At 38.6% G+C, this 20,229-nt stretch overlaps 1 protein-coding gene across 1 annotated transcript in view; it reads right to left on the reverse strand.

Moving 5' to 3' along the window:
• CHMP2B (charged multivesicular body protein 2B) overlaps positions 1 to 13,985 on the reverse strand; it is a 29,897-nt gene extending 15,912 nt beyond the window's left edge. Inside the window, exon 1 of the mRNA XM_024740854.1 lies at positions 13,732 to 13,985. Coding sequence (XP_024596622.1) covers positions 13,732 to 13,765 — 34 coding nt within the window. The 5' untranslated portion in view covers positions 13,766 to 13,985. The remainder of the gene's footprint in view (positions 1 to 13,731) is intronic.
• Between the last annotated feature and the right edge of the window lie 6,244 nt (positions 13,986 to 20,229).

Raw genomic sequence — 20,229 nt, forward strand, 5'->3', positions numbered from 1 at the left:
GAAAAAATAGATAAACGGGACTTCGTGAAAATTAAAAACTGTGATTAAAGGACATTACCAAGTGAAAAGACAGTGTAGAAAATGGGAGGAAATATGGGCTTCCCTGGTGGTGCAGTGGTTGACAGTCTGCCTGCCAATGCAGGGGACACGGGTTCGTGCCCTGGTCCGGGAAGATCTCACATGCCGCGGAGCGGCTGGGCCCGTGAGCCATGGCCGCTGAGGCTGTGCGTCTGGAGCCTGTGCTCCGCAACGGAAGAGGCCACAGCAGTTAGAGGCCCACGTACCGCAAAAAAAAGAAAATGGGAGGAAATATACGTAAATTATATATGAGTCTAGTATCCAGAATATATAAAAAAACTCTGACAGCTCAAAAACAAAAGACAACTCAATAAATGAGTGAAGGCCTTGAATAGACATTTCTCCAAAGATACACAAATGGCCAATAAACACTGGGAAAAGATGCAAAATATCATTAGTCATTAGGAAAACCAGATACCACTTCACATCTGCCAAAATTGCTATAATCAGAAAAAGGAAAATAAGTGTTGATTTGCCAGTAGGAATGTAGATTATTTCAGCCACTGTGGATAACAGTTGGGTGGTTCCTCAAAAAGTTAAACATAAAATTACCAAATCACCTCACAATTCCCCTCCTAGGTATTCACCCAAAAGAACTGAAACAAGTACCTAAACAAATACTCTCTACACAAATGCAGCACTATTTACAATAGTCAAAAGGTGGAAACAACTCAAATATCCATGAACTGATGAACTGATAAACTGTGGTGTATACATATAATATAATGTAATATTGTTCAGTTATTTAAAAAAATGAAGTACTGATACATACTGCAACATGGATAAACCTCAAAAGCGTGCTAAGTGAAAGAAGCCAGTTACAAATGGTCTTTTATGATTACACTCATATGAAATATCCAGAATAGGTCCACAAAGACAGAAAGCAGATTGATAGTTGCCAGGAGTTGGAGAGAGGGGGGACGGATGAGTCACTACTTAATGGATATAAGGTTTTATTTTAAAGTGATGAAAATGTTTTGGAACTAGAGAGCGTAGTTATACACCATTGTGAATGCACTAAATGTTACAGACCTGTTCACTCTAAAATGATTAATGTCATGTGACTTTCATCTCAATTAAAACAGCAGCAAAGCCAGCAACCGTTATCCTTTTTAGTGATGGAGCATCACAACTTATATACTACACATTTCTGTTTTAATGAAACTTTACTCAGAATACAAATAACTAATTACACTGAGTAATAGGCACTATACTAAGTGCTTCACAACAACCCCCAAAGGTAGGTACTATTATGTCACTTGTTTCAGAGGGGGGAATTGATATTTGGTGAGGTAATCTGCCCAAGGGAGAAAAAGTGGTAGGATTCACATATAGCCATTCTGATTCCAAGGCCTCTGATTTCAAATATGCTATTACACTGTGAAGCTTTTAGGAAAACAAAAAGTAAAGTTATCAGAGACACAATCCTTATAAATATAGATCCATATCAATAAAAATACTGTTAAAACAGAATGAAAAACATTTCATGTTATTATATAGAATATAACTAATCAACTACAATGACTTTCTGAATAAAAGTTAAAATAAGATGCCAGAGCTCCTATATCCTACATACAAGACATCTATTTCTCCTCCTTTTCTTACTCTGTTTCTCAATGAAGTTATATTGGTGGACATCTCATGCTCAGGATTTACTAAGAACACATTCTATATGTTCCTTAAATATAAGAATATGAAACCATAAAATATCTATATGGGAGGTGAAAAGAGAGGGAGCTCTCTCCCTCCACCAACTTTCTTCTGGATGGGAAACATGTTTCATTTAAAAAAGAGGGAAGGAGATATTCTATAGACAAATGTATTTGGGAAATGTTCAAGTTGGAAAAAAAAATAAACCGATTTCTTTGCTTCAAGGCTTCTAAGAACATTTAACATAAGAATATACATTGTCAATCTTTAAGGGGAGAATATGTGATAGATTGTTTCCCAAATTTATTAAGCCAAGGATCCCTTTTGAGAAATCTCTATTAAAATTTCTCAGATACAAATGTTTCATGGAGCATTGGTTGGGATCCTATTCTAAAATAACATGACTTATTAGTTTGCTAGGGCTATCATAACAAACACCACAGACTGAGTGCTTACACAACAGAAATTTATTTTCTCCTAGTTCTGGAGGCTGTAAATCCAAGATTAAGGTGCTGGTAGGGTTGGTTTTTCCTGAGCCCTCTCTCCTTGGCATGCAGATGTCCACCTTCTTGCTGTGTCCTCACATGGCCTTTTATCTGTGTGTGCCCATCCCTGGTATCTCTTCCTCTTCTTACAGGGACACCAGTCCTATTGGATTAGGGCTCCACCCTCATGATCTCATTTAACCTTCATAATCTCCCTAAAGACCCTATCTCCAAATACAGTCACATTAGGAGTTGGGGCTTCAACATACCAATTTTAAGGGGACATAATTAGGTCCACAACACATGATATTTTTCCTCTGACATCTACAGATTCATACTAAACAAAATAACAAAGAAAGCTCTCATTTCCCCTTTCAAAACAGTCGTCAGCCTTTTCATCCTCAACATTTAAACCCTCTAAATTTTTATCTTTTGGTCTTAGTTCCCTATTTTGCCCAAGGCAATGGATTGGTATGAAAACATTCACCACTTATCCTACTATTTCAATAGAAAATATGCCCTAAATTTAAAACTATGAAATTACAAATGAACTTTTAGAGTACAGCCCCTTTATACTAAAAACTCCCTGAACTCAACTAGGATAAGATGAAATATTAAAATAATGATGACCGTCTCCTAAAGTTACAAAAGTACTGGGCTGAAAGAGAAGTCACTGTATTGATAAGTTGAATTGTGACCAGGTAATTGACACAGTGCAAAGCACTGTGAAACACTACTGAAAGCCTTGACTGCTAAGATCTAGAATGTTATCCACATACATTTTTTTCATTACTTGGGTGGCATAATGAAAAATACATTATTTGGTCTTTGGCTTGGGTTCCTGGCACAAAGGTCCTAAAACCCTTGGAATTTCCTGAGTGATAGAAACATCTTTTGACTCAGAGAGGGGTACACCTAGATAGCTTCAGGATGGGGCTGGTTACCAGAAAGTCCAAATATTTGATTAGAAGGTGGGAAATTTCAGCCCCATCCCTCAGGAGAGGGGAGTGGGACCAGAGGTTGGGTTATAATAACTCTTGAACAAAGAGATCAGAAGAGCTTCTGGGCTCGTGAACATATTGATGTTCTGGGAAGGTAACATGTCCAGAGAGGGCAGAGAAGCTCTGAGCTGCACCCCTCACCACCGCCCCCCTGCATAATAACTTGCTTCCGTTTGGCTGTTCCTGAGTTGCATCCTTACAATAAAATGGTAATACTAAGTAAAGCACTTTCCTGAGTTATGAGTTGTTCTAGTGAATTACCAAACCTGAAGAGGGAGTTGTGGTGACACTAGAATTTATAGCTGGTCGGTCAGAAGTACTGGTGGTAATCTAGGACTGTGACTGGCCTCTTAAGTGAGGACAGTCTTGTGGACAGAGCCCTTAACCTGTGGTGTGGGGTCTGTGCTAACTCTAGACAGTTAGTGTTAGTATTGAACTGAACTGCTGGAGACACCCAGTTGGTGTCAGAGAATCAGAGTAAAGAACAGATATATCCATCTTTCTTGAAAAACAAGTAGGACATGAAATTTTAACAAAACGTAATTTAAATAGTTTGACTTCACTCTTCTTAATTTTATGTAACTATGTGTACCATAACTGTCACTGTATATAAGAGAAGGAAAATAAAGAAAATTAACTACTGCATATTCCACAGCCTATTGTTAATAGACCTATTAATATTTAAACAGTTCTAGGCTATAAACCAAGAGCATCTAATGTTATACTAAAACAGTCATAACACTTTAAAACATATTAAGGTAAGTAGGAAAAGACAGTAAAATATTTTTTCATATGAGATGATAGGTATATCTTATAAAACAAATTACTCTTTAATGTTCTTTAAAAACAATCCCTACACTAAACCCCCAGTTGGTCTTCTAGATAATTCAGAAGGAATAACATGAGAAAGATTCTGAGACAATTTTAATGTTTTTAAGGCCAAGTTTATTCCCAATCATATTTATTTCTTAGTAGGTCTGATTGATTCCTAAGATTACAAGCTCTTTAAGAGCAAGGAACACATTTTATTTTATTTACCTATCTGTATTCCCATTTTACTTTGTGTCAACAACTATACCAATATATTAGTTAAGGGTAATCTAAGGCAGCACAAACATATATCAAAATGTAAAAGGATTTGCCTTATAGTCATAATTTAACACATTTCTTTAAAAACGTATAATAAAATCTATTGGTTATCAAGAAAGATGGCTGATAATTTAACAAATTATCATAGTAAGATCTGAACTACGATAGATACCTTTCTACAACGGAAAAATGTAACACTGAAATAATCAGATGTTTCTCTTACAATTTTTTGCTGTCCCGTTTTTCATTCTGAGTTATGACCATAACAGAAATATGTGCAAGTACTGCTGACCTAGGAGAGATGGAGCGCTTGGCTCTGCCTATCCTGTGCTTCCCTGTCCATCCCGTTTCCCCCTCTAGTCAAGATCACTCCCTGAACTCTCATACGCCAGCACTTCTTCTACCTCGTGGGGCACTGTGAAGTGTTTCGTAGCAGGTGGCTATAGGGAACTTGCACAATGTGAAAATACATGGGAGTGCCTGTGGCGTGCTCTCTCTGTTACCATTTGGTGAGGTCCAAAGGGTCTGGGAACTCCCCCACCCACCACCCTCTCCTCACCCACACCCAGCACAACACTGAGAAAAAGCCACTCAGGCCTGCTCCACTCTGGGAGCTAAAGCCTGTCTCAAGCCTTTCAGGCTCTTTTTAACTGAACAAAAGAAGGCATGTATACATTAGAGTGATAAGATCACTGATGTAAATTTTGGACTTAAGAAGATACAGAGAGAAAAGCTCATTCTGTACTCTTTGGTTCTGAGCCAATAAGGCCTATCTGCTTACAGAAAAAAGAAAGAAAAAAGCCAAAAAATAAAATCTAAAAGAGCCTCTCATGTGGTCTAGCTCACTAGAATTCTCTACTGGGATTTGAGGCCAAGCCCCAACTTGGACTATGGCTGTCCTTCTAGACCCTGCTCATTTACATGCTATTTGCACATCTGAGGCTTAAAGCAAAAAGTGGTTACCAACTGCAAATACAGACATTCATTAATTTGCGAGTAATATCCTCTAAAGTGCCTATCGTTTGAGAAAAGAGAGGGGGCCTGTCTCAAGCTTTCCGGAAAGTTCAGGATTACTGCCCCATGAGCGCTAAGGCACAACTCACCGACTGTACCACTCAGCTGGATTCAAGCTGGTCTCTTAGACAGCATCCGCGTACCATGTACTGGGTTTGCCACTTTACTATAAGGTCATGATGGACTTTTTAATCTAATATATTTTTTCTGCTTTTAAATATATTTCTTCAGAGAAAAATCATTTTGATTTATGCAACTTTATTGCCTACCAATTATCCTGAATCTAATGATCACATGGGTTGAGAAAGGAGCACAAAATGCTCCCACATCCTGCTTTACCATCTCCATTAACTGGGTTTTGGAAATCAAGATCCAAGAGGAAAGTGAGCTTCCTCTTCAGATTTCATGTGCAAGCTCTGCAAGCTAGTATCAATGGAAATAGTGGGTACTCTGGCACTAGTATAGTGGGACAATGGATATTAGATAAACCCTGATCGTGGCTATGAACAGAAGAGCTGGGAGTGTGAGTTCAGCTAAAGCAGTCATGGTGGAGCTCACCAGTGAACAATAAAGGGGGATGGGGGTCCTGGCCATTTGGGGCTATACCATTTTCTTAGGTTGATGAGGAGAAAAAAACTGCAAAAATGCTCCAAACTCAAAGGTTAAGGGGTAAGAAACAAATACTAAAGGCCAGTAACCCAAAAATACCAGCTCTAAAAGCCAAATTTACTCAGAGGCAGAAGGACAATGACAATGAGAGAGTGGGTGAGGAGAAATCAGAATTTGATATGCAAAGCAAACTTGTTTCTCAGGCTTTGGACATGATATATGAGAAATCAGGGAGAAAAGGTATCAGCTTAATTAACCAGTTTTAAACACATGAAAAAGAAAAAATAAAAACAAAAATAAATAAACTATAGGAAACAGAAAGGACAGTAGAGAATCATGCCAACAGCTTTACTCTATACATAGATCCACTTAAGAACAAGGTTGAAGTTGAAAACCTCAGCAGGACTCACTTGGGAGGAAGAGGTAGAACACTAAGAAGAGAATAGGAGTCTAGCCCTAAGGTAGGATAAAAGGAAGCAATAAGGAATGTTTTTCCCCCACCAGTAAAGTCTCAAAAGTCACTCAAGCCCTGAGGAATTCATTGAAATGAATTTGTTCATTATTATTAAAATATCAGTGTTTTCAAGAGCTGAAGGAAGGTTTTGAGATGTCAGCTGTTGGCACATCTTTGGGTCTTACGTGGTTCTCAAAGACACAGCCTTTGGCATCATCATCAATAACAGCTTCAGAAAACTGTCAAAGGGCAGTTTTCAGCTTAGATAAGTAAGGGAATGAGGGAATGACCCTTTGAAAGAACAGTCTCACAGATATATGGATGGACTTGAAGGTAGAAAATGGTAGCATGAAAAGAAATACCAGTCTTTGGTATCATGCCTGGGATGGAGAAATACAGAGGAAAGATATTTTCCTACAGAAATATCTGTTCCTAGGCTTCTGAAAGGGCCTCCTGCCTTGCTGTTCTCTATGCCTAGGAGGTTCACGTACCAGATCATCACATGACTATTTCTTCTCAACATTCTGTTTTTCCCTCAAATGCCACATAAGTCGGGAAGTCTTTTTTCATCACTCAGGTAACCACTCTCCCACACACACAAACAACAACAACAAAAACAGCAATAATGGATTTGGGGGGGGGGCAATAGAGGAAATTTTGAATTTCATTCCATATTAAATAATGTTATTGTATACTATTAAATTTTTTGAGAGTCATCATGGCATGTGGTTATACAGGTGAACATCCTATTCTTGGGAAATATTTGGTGGACTATTCAGAGATAGTTTCATTATGTCTATAACTTACCCTAAATAGTTCAACAAGAACCCACATGTGTGTATATAAGTACATATAAAGATATACAAACATAGAGGAGGGAGAGAGAGAGCAAATGTGGCATAATGTTAATAACTGGTGCATTTAGGCAATGCGAAAATGGGTGTTCATTGAATACTGTCACTTCAACTTTTCTGTAGATTTGAAATTGTTCAAAATAAAAAGAGAATAGTCTACATTCCTAAAAATTAAACAAATAAATAAATAAAAGTATGAAAAATTTTTGCTCAGAAAAATGCTCAGAAGAGAGAATGGTGCTCCTGAATTCCTTATTCAATTATTTTTCTTTGGTGTGCCAAGAATTTAGGGACCAAACAGAAAGTAATTTGAGTTTTTAAATATTCAGAATAATAATCACTCTGGGAACACACAACACGCTAGGAAAGATCTGGGTACTTACTGTAGGTAGCACCATAAGAATTTTGTATTTTACTTGGAAGAAAGCAGAATGTTTCTGAAGGGGATCTAATATATAGAGATGGTAAATTTTATTCCTTCTTGAGCTATAAAAAATGTGGCATCACAACTGACTCTTGACAGATTTATCCAACTTAGTCAAAACTTCACAGGTTCTGAACTCTGGAAAACTAGCATACATGGATACCACCCCAATGAGGCAAAACCCAAGAAGCTTTGTTCCTCTACTGTCAGTAACATTACTCAAATTATCTCTAAACTTGTACTAAGGTTCGAGGTGAGCGGCGATAATATGGATGTAGACTATAGTAAGCTCTGGATACTGGGAACACAACTTTTGGTTAGTAAATGCTACTATTTTGGAATTTACTCTCTAAATTCTAAACTGCTGCAGCTATTTTCATTTATGCTGAAGACTCTCTGCAACCTTGCAAATGTGGAATGAAGGAAAAACTTAGAAAAAGCATAATCCAACTTTGGAAGTGCGTGAGGATCTACTTTGATTCTGGCGAATGCAAATCGGGAAGCAGATGGGAATTCTATGCAAAAAGTCATCATAATTTAAAATATGTCAGCGTGAGAAAGAGTATGGTATATGCAGATGAATATGAGAAGTGTTCTTGGAGAGTAAAATGACATGGCTAGAAAGGAAGACAAGGACCAGATCAAGCAGGGCCATACATACCTTATTAAAGAGCATTCACTTGATCCTTTCAGTGCTAGAGACTCAATAAATGGATATATACTTAGGAGTAGCATAGTAAGATTTGGATTTCATATATATCAATCACACAGGCAACTTTGTATTGAGTTGGCCAAAAAGTGTCTTTGGTTTTTCAGTAAAAATAAAAGACACATTTTTCATTTTCACCAAGAACTTTACTGAACAACGTATTCACCATTTTGTTCCACTACCTTCTGCCATTTTTCAGGCAACTTCATAATTCCATCTTCCCAAAACTTTTTATTTTGTTGAGAAAAGAACTGTTCCAGGTGCCTTTTACAGTCTTCCAGGGAATTGAAATGTTTTCCATTAAGAGAATTTTGTAAAGACCGAAATACATGGAAATCCGAAGGTGAAATGTCTGGTGATGGCGGATGAATCAGAACTTCCCAGCCAAGCTGTAACAGTTTTTGCCTGGTCATCAAAGTAACATGCAGTCTAGCGTTATCTTGATAGAAGATTATGCGTTTTCTGTTGGCTAATTCTGGATGCTTTTTGTCGAGTGCTGCTTTCAGTTAAGTCTAATTGGGAGCAGCACTTGTGGGAATTAATCATTTGGTTTTCTGGAAGGAGCTCATAACAGAGGACTCCCTTCCAATCCCACCATATACACATCACCTTCTTTGGATGAAGACCGACCTTTGGTGTGGTTGGTGGTGGTTCATTTTGCTTGCCCCATGATCTCTTCCATTCCAGTAGCCAATCACATGCAGAAATACAGTCAAGTTTTTTTTCATTAAACTTATGTGGAACCCAAACATCAAAGTGATTCACATAACCAAGCTGGGGCAATGGATTTTCAACGCTTGATTTGGATTTTTTGAGTATGTTGGCTATCTCACAAGTGGTATAACATTGATTGTTCTCAATTAATGTCTCGATTTGATCCCTATTTGATCCCTATCAACTTCCAACGGTCTACCGGACCATGGAGCACCGTCCAGCAAGAAAACTCCAGCAGGAAACTTCGCAAACCACTTTTGACACGTTCGATCAGTCACAGCACCTTCTCTACACGCTGCACAAATTATTTTTTGCATTTCAGTTGCGTTTTTACCTTTCTTGAAATTATAAAACATAATATGCCGAAAATGTTTTTCTTCCATCTTCAATATTAAAATGGCTACACAAAAATTCACCAGCTTTGATAAGTCTTTTTTTTAAATGCACGCTGATATGACAGCCATTACACACAATCTAACAAAATTGTTTCGAATGAAGTTAAAGACAACTAAGTGCTACTAGAGCCATCTTACAGAAAAACACAAACAAACATTTTGGCCAACCCAATAGATGAATGATTTAAAGGCTATGAAGTTACAGGAAAGAAACACAGAAAAGTGATGTAGTAAAGTGTAAGATAAATGGGATCCGAATAAGAGCAAGGAAGATCATATGTGCCAAACATTTAAGAGGCAAAAGGGATAGGACTTGGTAATTAATTGAAGGTAGAGGGCAAAATCAAGAAGTGCCAAACACTAGAAGAGGAGAACCCAGTAAAGGAACTGACTTGAAGGAGATGGTGATGAATTCTGTTTGGGATCTGTTTTAATTTGAGGTATCTGGGACATCAAGGCGGAGATGCTTAGCAACTATTGGATATATTGGTCTGAAACTCAGAAAAATATATCTAGAGATACACAATTGGGATCCGTCAGCACTTGGGTTATATCTAAAATAATAAGAGTTTAGATAAGATCATGTAGGGAGAGAATGTACAATTAGAATAGTGGTAGTTCAAGATGGAACCAAGAAAAATACTAACATTTAAAGGGCAGGTTCAAATAAGAAAGGAAGAAAGGAGGACAGAAAAGGAAGAAAGGAAGAAAGGAGGGAGGAAAGAAGGAAGGAAGAAAGAAAGGAAAAATGAAAGAAAAACATAAGAAAAAGAGTAGTCAGAAAAATTTGAGGAAAATTAAGACAGTCGTATGTCATGCGAGCTGAAAGAAAATTTCAAGGAAGAAATTATTGTCAAAATCAAATGCAAAACATAAGCCTAAAAAATGACCACTGGATTTGGTGATCTAGAAGTCATTGATGATCTTAGCAAGATCTCATTCATTACATGAGATGTAAAACAAACTGCTGTACAATGGGGGGCATCAGAGAAGTAAAGAAGTGAAGATAGGAGACATCACCACTCCTTCGAGAGGTTTCGATGAAGAGCAAAAAGAGACTGGAAAATACTCCCTAAGAAAATGCTGGGTTAAGGGAGAGTCAGGAAAAGGAGGGTTGTTTCCAGTTCTACCACCATTAGAAATTAAAGTTCTAATACTAATTCTGAGAGAAAAGAGTCTGGCTCACAGACAAAAGGTAGGTGTACATGGTACCTACCAAAAGCTGAGAATTCCATGTACTTAGCAAGAACAGCAAAATTAAACTGTGCCACAGGCCCTCCAATAAGAAGAAATAACAATGATAATACCCAAAGAGATGAGGTCCTGGCTCTGCTGTAGGCCCGTACCCAAGTTAATTTAGTAGCTGTGTGACCTTGGGCAAGTTACTTAGTCCTTTGCCTCTCAGTTTCCTCATCTATAAAGTGGGGATAATAATAGTACTTATAGGTTTTGTAAGAATTAAATAAGATACTGATACAAAATGCTAATAGTGCTGGCTTAGAGTAATACCTCAAGTTTGTCTTTGGTGAGGAAAACAGACAAAAAGTATATAGTGCCTAAAGAACTTCACTTTTTAAGAGGCATATTTAGTTGTGCATTCATGACAAGTCCTCATGGCATCCTGATTCACAGGTTCATAATTAGCTTAATAAATAGGTCACCATTAGTCCACTTAGGAAAAAAACAAAAGAAAAACAAAAAAACACTGTAGATAAACACATTGCCATATATATGCCTTATATATATATATGTGTGTGTGTATAACTTATAAATCAGTAAAAGTACTCAACTGTAATTTCAAATTCAAAAGAATCTCTTCTTTAGCACTGAGGTACAATTCTCATTAATTTTTGTAACAAAGTATACACTGCAGAGACTTGTTCATCTTTATGTCAAAAATGAATTAAACATAACTCTGAATAGTAATAAGTGCTCTAATGTTGTCTCCCTTTTTAATTTACATGTGCAGTATTCTTTAATGATATAGTACTCAACTCTTCTAGCCAATCCAAAGAGACAAAAAGATTCAATTATTCTCCAGCTCTATAGGCAGCTACATATTTTCTTTTATATCAGAATTCATTATTGCTGAAACAGATAAAAAGACAGCATACAGTAAAAGATCTTGTGATCAATAATCAACGAGTCTAAGGATCTGGGAGAAATGCATAAGAATACATTTAATTTCATAGTATATAGCCTCATTATTGCTAAGAAGAATGCTGTCACCTTTTAAACAAAACACCTGATTTTTGATAAAACAAAGAATAAAAACATCAGTAAATCTCTAGATCAAAATAATGAAAGTACAGGTCGACAGTTAAGATGTCATTAAGTGATCTGAATTGACATGATAATTTAAGAAAACGTCAAGTATGCAGTTTGGTAGTTATAGTAAATGTACACAGTGGCCAAATTTATATTCAGAAATTTCATACACAGATCTTTAAGACAGTAGTATAGTTCCTGCCAAAAGTCCTTAGAATCTTTTTCTCGCAAATAAGTGTATTTAGCAAAAACATTATTTCTTGGATGAATTAACCTAACTTCAAATAAATATACAGTTAAACACCCTCACTGCACATCCTCATTGTCTTTTTTTTTTTCTGCTCTATACTTCAAGTACAATAATCCCTAGATTGCCAAAAGCACCAGGAAGCACAGCACTAAAAATATAGAACTGATATTCATGTCTTTGTAAATATTTTACAGATATCAAGCAATTAAAGCCAGGATGTTTGGCTTATAATGTTAATTTTTAAAATTTAATTTGTAACATCACAGTAAGAAAGATGCAACCCTTTTCCTCTGTTTAGTAAATTCTCACTCTATAAAACTGAAACAAAAAAAATGAACCTTTTTTTCCCCTGGAGTACTATACAATGACTGAAAATCATATTACTGGTACTGAAACACTGAAAAACTAAAGTGCCATGTTAAAGATTAAATAGGATTCTCAGGTAAAACACATATAAAACTCATTTCACATAATTGTATTACTTCCTATCCCAACTTGGTAGTTATTTCAGGTGTTGTAAGTGGTATTTCTCAGTTAATAAAAGGTCAATTTCACCCACTCAGAATAAGCAAAAATATTATTATGCTCTGTGATAAATTAGGGGTAAAATGACATTATGTGTTGAAGTAAAGGGTAGGGTGGCAGGGTAAAGATGATGTTTTTGTCATCCTCCACAAAATAATTGTGCTGGCATTGGAAAAGTCACTACAAAGGAATGAAGGAGTTACCCCAGGTCTGGACTGAGCACCCTGTTTGTACCAATCACTGTCTAGCTACCACTGCTCCTTTTGTGGCAGAGTTAGACCCCTTACAAAGAAGTGATTCTTCGACTGAACCAACAACAACCTAGATTCAACATGTAATGAGAAACATGATTTTTAAATAACTTGAATGAATTTGATTCCTAGTAGAGTCAATGAAACTATCAAGACTAATTAAACAGTTATATAAACACATATCACAGTCATTCCTTATAAATACCCATTTGTATATTCCTGTACATTCACTTCTTTCCCCCTTAACATGACATTGAGCTAAATGTCTGAAGCAATGCAAGTATCTTAAAATGTAAACTTCTATGCAGATAATGCATACCATATCTCTTTAGATAGCAAAAGATAATCATAAGGGAGAAAAATCTACTGTGAAAACTAAACCCAGGCACTTCCCCTGGATTTCTTTAATTTTTCTACCGGTGTCAGTCAAGAAGCATTTTTTTCACGTCTCTATTGATGGGGTGTTCCTAGGGCAAGACCGGCCCGTACCCAAGTTCATTTTTTAACAGTAGCCTATTACACCCTCCCCCACCTCAACACAGGTTTCCGGTTTGGATGCCCAGAAGTAGTACGGCTCCAAACTGAAGGAGCAGTAAACCAAGCAGGGGAAACCAATAAGAAATTCATCAAATCACCAAATCTAATGACACTCAAGGGTCAGCCGCATCCTGCCTCCTTGTATGCTCAGGATCTCGCTAAAGGAGAAACCTGGGGGCGGGGCTGTTAAGGACTATGTTATCAGAGAGAGGAAGCCAGACTGCCCAGGTGAGGTTGAGGTGGGGCGAGTCAGAAGAGATAGGGTAACAGAAAAGTGACGCACGAGGTAGGTCAAGTGGTTACCTGTGGGGCCACTTGATCCAGCCCCGCCCCCAGGAACAGCAACAAGAATCGCGGCCGGAAGCCCGCAAAATACGCCGGGGAAAGACAGAGCTGGGCCCCTTCGGCCCGGCCTGGAACTCACCATCCACGGTTTTCTTCTTGAAGAGGGACGCCATGGTCAGGGACCGCGCCCGGGCAGCCCGGCTCGGCCCGGTCCGGCCCGCGACTGGGAAAGAACCGGAGGGAAAGGACAGGCCTTTGGAGGGCTCGGGATGGCGGAGCGGATGGGCAAGAGAAGAGGGCGGGGTCTCTAGACAGGACCCGCGGAGGGCGGGTATCCACGAACCCTACCGCAGCAGAGTTGCCCTCAGCTCAGGTGACCGCGAACTAAGACACTTTTTGGAGAAGTCACTTGCAGGCAGCGCCTGCGCAATCTGCGCGCGCGCCTGCGTACTGCGGCGCCTGAAGCTGCAGCCGCTGCCCTCAGTTCAGCTGCTGCCCGCTCTCCTGCTTGCAGCGTCCCAGTGTGGCGAATCATGCGAGGCTAGAGGTGGTAGCAGTGCGCAGGAGACTGCGGGCTGTGTCAGGTAGCTTCTAGGTGCGGGTTCCGTGCTGAATGCTGACAGAGATGAGCCTTACTTAGCGCTCTTCTTGCCCCGGAGAAGCTGGAAGTAAGGGGGTCCCCAGAATCCTAGGACAAGCGTGGGTCGTCCTGGAACCAGTTGATTGACGACCATCCCCTTGCTGTCTGTATCAAGGCATAAGTGCAGGGGCTGGTGTTAATGCTGAGGTCCGATCCCCGGTGGTGTTTGTCTCGGGAGTTCACGTTCTTTGGGGCCCTGACTTGCTCAGCGGTCTCTCCGACGCCACCCACGCAGCCCCCTGCCGGACCCGAGGCGCTCACTGCGGCCCTGAGCCCGAGGCTCTGACCACCAGGTGTGGGTCTCCGGGGATCAGGTTTCTAGGCTTGGGAGTGGCGGGGGAGGAAGGGAATGGGGAGCAGCTTCCTTAAGGCAACATTTTTTATTTAATGTTCTTGGCTGGAAACATGAAAAAAATCCATACACATTTGTTGTATACCGGTTTAAATGTCTCCAACTCTATTTCTTTAATATCTCAACTTCTTGTAATTGCTCAAGGAAAATTTATGGCTACACTGTGAACCTATTAGAATGCTACATACCTGTACATTGGTATTCACTGTGGAAAAAAGCTCCATATTATGTAAAAGGAAAAGCATAATGAATTATTTCAAGAATCCTGTGTATAAGTGTAAATATGGGAAACACTGTCTTTGGATCAAGACCTTGAGTTCATCGTTCATTTTGTGAGTGTGTGTGTCTCTCTTTCTCTGTTTAATATATTATTTTGCTATTTGGAATCTTAATTTTGCTTTGAACTTTTTTCTCCCAACCTATTAGTGCTTTAAGCAGCACTGCCTTCCACAGGATGAAAATCATAGTACCTTTTTTACAAAGATGTGATTTATGATAGGAAGACACCTCAATAATAGTATCAGTATTATTAGTCACCTCTGGCTTTAAGAATCATGTCTCAAGGATTTTTAAGTATTTGGGGTAGTCAGACTTTCCTTCCCCATTTTTCCGCCTCTTGAGACATCAAAGCCCTCAGAGCCACTGATCATCCCGCTGTTGCTGCTAAAATTTAGCTAAGAGTCTGCTCATGAAAACTTTCTCAGAATAACATAGTAGTATGCAAGGTATAATCATCTTACTCCTTCTCAAGTTATTTGAGATATTGTGGGAAGGTGAAGAAGTAAGGAAACAGGAAAAAAAAAAAAAAACATAAGCAGTAAACAGCCTCTGCCCCCAAGTCCCGGCCTTTCTTGGGGTAAGCTCTATAGCAAAAAGGCAGTTTGCCCTGGCTGCCTGTTGTAATGAATAGCATTGAGCTGTGCTTGAGTGCCTGAGAGGCAATAAACTGTGATGTGTCTAGTGATCGTATTCCTCCCTGATGCAGTCACCCTGGTTTTATTACTCCCACACAATCCCCCCCACTGACCCAATTGTAACAGTTGGGAAAATGCCAGAATACTTAGCAACCATATGGAAGACCCTCCAAAAGTGCACAGCAGGAGCTAAAGGCAGGGCTTCCTCATTACAATAAAGACAAAATAGAAATATGCAGTATTTAAGCTCAGCACTCAAATAGTTTAATTCTCTGGTTTGAAGCAGGCTGAAATGCAGCTGATAAGCAAACTGGCATCCATTCTGATTAGTTGCTGGCCAAACTACTGGTTTATATTTTGTAGATCACTCGTTATGGAAGGGCAGGTACACTTAAATATAACTGAGACTTAGGACACCAAGGTGCCATAAATTAGAATACAATGGTATTTTTCATTTGTTCAAAACCACCATCATCGCATACAAACTCACTGAATCAACAAGACATATATATAAGCATAGTGGATAGAGAAGATGTTTTAATGTTATTCTTTTTAAACCTCATTAAGAAATAATGAACTAATATTCTATGGTCATTATGACCCAATAATAGTCTTCCAAACTGCTCAGGCAGTGAAAAATATATTTGTTTTATACCTAATGACACATACCATGTTTTGCGTGAAGAAACAAATACAGTTCCTCCATCATTTTCTCTTACCCGCTTTCCTACCAGGTTTTTCATCTTTTATCATTTACTTGTTACTCTCTGACACGAATTCTGACATGTGGGATTTTTTTCCCCACACGAAGCCATTCTCCAACACCAGCTGGGTGTCCTACGACTCAACTCAATTCCGACACCATCTACTCAGATATATAGCATCAGATCCACATCATAAGGGCTCAGTCCCAAAAGATCATCCTCACTTCAGGTGCCAGTCGCAAGTCCAGGTTGTTACCTGTGCTTCTGACCAAGCATCCATAAATCAGAGGTTCCTATGACCCCCCTCCTTGGGTTTAATTAATTTGTTAGATCGTCTCACAGAACTCAGGAAACCAGTTTATTCACTAGACTACCAGTTTATTACAAAGGATATTAAAGGAATCCACAGCCAGATGAAGAGATACATAGGGTCAGGTCCTGAATGCAGGTTCTTTTGTCTCCATGGAGTTTGGGACCCAGGCACAGTGGCATGTGGATGTGTTCTGGTTCACCAACCTGGAAGCGCCCTAAACCCAGACCTTTTGGGTTTTTATGGAGCCTTCCTTACATAGGCATGGTTGATTAAATCATTGACCCATGGTGACTGAACTCAATCTCTAGCCCCTTTCTCCCCTCCAGAGGTTGGAGGAAGGAGACTGGAAGTTCCAACCCTTTATTCACATGGTTGTTTCCCTTCATGACCAAACCCCATCCTTAGAGGCTTTCCAAAATCACCCTATTAACATAAACTCAGGTGTGTTTGAAAGGTGTCTGTTATGAATGTCAACATACATTTATTGCTCTTATCATTTATGAATTCCCAAGAGTTTTAGAAGCTTTGTGTGAGAAATGAGGAGGAAGACCAAATATATATTTCTTTTTTATAAATCATAATAGCACACTTGTCCATCACAGAGGAACAGACGTTAGCTCGGTATAAGAAAAAGAGCTTTTAAAAGCAGAACTTCTCTAAAATAGGATGGGTGCCGTGTGAGATAGTGAGTTCCTTGTCACAGAAGTGTTCAAGCGGGAGCAGGTTTTTGTAGAAAGAATTCCTTTGAAGAATCAAAGGTTTGATTAGAAGGTTTCTAAGTTTCCTTTAAATTTTGGAATTTTATTATGAATAAAATATAGCTCAGGACAAATATCTTGGCGTATGGTGTCCCATATCCTACAGGTAATACCATCAAATCTTATTGGCTTCACTTTTAAAGATATGGGAAGCCAAAAAAATATAGCATTTTATGCTGGAGAGGGTGTGAAGAAAAGGGAACCCTCCTGCACTGTTGGTGAGAATGTAAATTGATACAGCCACTATGGAGGTTCCTCAAAAGAACTAAAAATAGAATTACCATATGACCCAGCAATCCCACTACTGGACATATACCCTGAGAAAACCATAATTCAAAAAGAGTCATGTACCACAATGTTCACTGCAGCTTTGTTTACAATAGCCAGGACATGGAAGCAACCTGCATGTCCATTGACAGATGAATGGATAAAGAAGATGTGGCACATATATACAATGAAATACTACTCAGCCATTAAAAGAAACGAAATTGAGTTATTTGTAGTGAGGTGGATGGACCTGAGACTGTCATACAGAGTGAAGTAAGTCAGAAAGAGAAAAACAAATACCATATGCTAACACATATATATGGAATCTAAAAAGAAAGAAAAAACGGTTCTGAAGAACCGAGGGGCAGGACAGGAATAAAGACACAGACATAGAGAGTGGACTTGAGGACAAGGGGAGGGGGAAGGGTAAGTTGGGACGAAGTGAGAGAGTGGCATGGACATATATACACTACCAAATGTAAAATAGATAGCTAGTGGGAAGCAGCCGCATAGCACAGGGAGATCAGCTAGGTGTTTTGTGACCACTTAGAGGGGTGGGATAGGGAGGGTGGGAGGGAGACGCAAGAGAGAGGAGATATGGGGATAAATGTATATGTATAGCTGATTCACTTTTTTATACAGCAGAAACTAGCACACCACTGTAAAGCAATTATACTCCAATAAAGTTGTTTAAAAAAAAAATAGCATTGTACCATTCTGAATCATCCCAATCCAGGTAACCTTCATCTTTCTTCTAGATCATTACCATCTATGTCGGGGTTCCCCAACCCCTGGGGTACCAGTCCACGGCCTGTTAGGAACCAGGCCACACAGCAGGAGGTGAGCAGCTGGCGAGCAAGCAAAGCTTCATCTGCCGCTCCCCGATCGCGATCCCGAACCATCCCGCCACCCGCCCCCCTCCATGGAAAAATTTCTTCCACAAAACCGATCCCTGGTGCCAAAAAGGTGGGAGACCGCTGATGTATGTTATTTTTCTGTTTCCATCCTTACCTCGCTCTTTTTTTGTCACAATATAGAGACAGAGTGGTCCTGTTAAAATGTGAATCAGAGCATCCTGATGATGCTTATCTGTTTCTCAGAAAGAGATCAACATAATCTCAATAATTATGTCCGGACCACACATATATATGTGAATGCGTACACACACACACACACACACACACACACACACACACACGTTTTACAGATTGAACTTCTGTTATTCATTCATTATATGTTCAAAATTTTACCATCCAGGTTGCCCTCCTAATTATTTCCCTTCATTATGAGTCACTCACATGGAACGTAATTGTTTACAGGCGATCCTAAAATTATGCCATCTATTACCTCCCTTGCTCTGTACATGGAATTTCTGATAGCACTCTCTTCGACTGCATTACCATTTTTGACTACCATGTTCTTTGAAATCCATCAAACTTTTAGTCAAGTAAAACTTTTAGCATTTTAAAAATATATAAATTCCTACTCAGTCCACTCATCCTATTCTTGATTATGGATAATATTAACCCAAATACAAAAGTTTTCATGCATCACTAGAGACATCCATTCATCTTTGTATCGATTCATTTATAAGTACTTTTGAGGTATTGTAGCTACCTATGAATCTATTTATACAAAATCATCAAGATTTTATTTAATTTTCATTTTTAAGATCATTTTGAAGATTTTTGTAATCTTTATTAAGACAGAAAAACTTCTGCTGATATCAAGGTACAATATACCTGTTATATCACATTTTATCAGTTATAACAACCATAAAGATAAAAAAGATGAGTTGAGTTTGGCGTAATTTATTCCAGAGGAAACGACATTCACTCCACATGATAATTTGTTTTTCGAGTATTAATAAAACATAATTTAATAATCTATTTAAGAGTGTTTTCTGAAGTATTTTATAACATAGTTTCCTCTTTGAGAACCAGAATATTTGCCATTCTCCAGTCTTTTGCTGTCATAGGCTATAATTTTAATGGACACCCTCTTCTACTCGTTTGGCTGTTATACAACATCATGGTTGAGAGTGCTGACTTTGGACATAGACTGCCCAGGTCTATAACCAGCTCAGCCACTTTCTAGCTATCAGACATGGGGCAAGTCATTGAACCTCTCCATGTCCATTTCATCACATGTAAAATAGGGATAATATTAGTACTACCTTCAAATGGCTGTTGAAAGAATTAAATGAGTTAATATATGTAAATACTCAGAGTAGTGCCTAACACATATTAAGCACTATAAGATATTAGGTCTCTGTGTTAATATTCCTAGATCTTACCTTTCCATGTTTGCTCAAAAGTAATCACTTCACTCTGAAATTCACTAATCTGTAATAGAGAAAATATAAATCTTCGATTTGTGTTTTCTAATTCTGATCCTGGTTACCTTCACTCTGTCAGTCACCACACCTTACTTATCCCCCAGTTAGCCAATTTCCTTCTCCTTAATTAAAAAAAAATCTGTTTTTCTTGTCCTTGATTCTATTATATTTATAGAAGTTGACTTGTTATAGGAATATGTGTCTAACATTGGTATTTATTATATTGGGAGGATCCATTACAGGTTTGTTTGTGTTCGTCTTTTCTCCCCAGCATCCCATCCTAAGCTCCTTGGATTCAGAGAGACTATCCTGTCATATGCTTCAATCATTTCCTGTTGGAATATAAATATA

This window comes from Neophocaena asiaeorientalis, unplaced genomic scaffold (genome assembly GCF_003031525.2).
Source record: "Neophocaena asiaeorientalis asiaeorientalis breed wild unplaced genomic scaffold, Neophocaena_asiaeorientalis_V1.1 scaffold420, whole genome shotgun sequence".
NCBI classification, from domain to species: domain Eukaryota; kingdom Metazoa; phylum Chordata; class Mammalia; order Artiodactyla; family Phocoenidae; genus Neophocaena; species Neophocaena asiaeorientalis.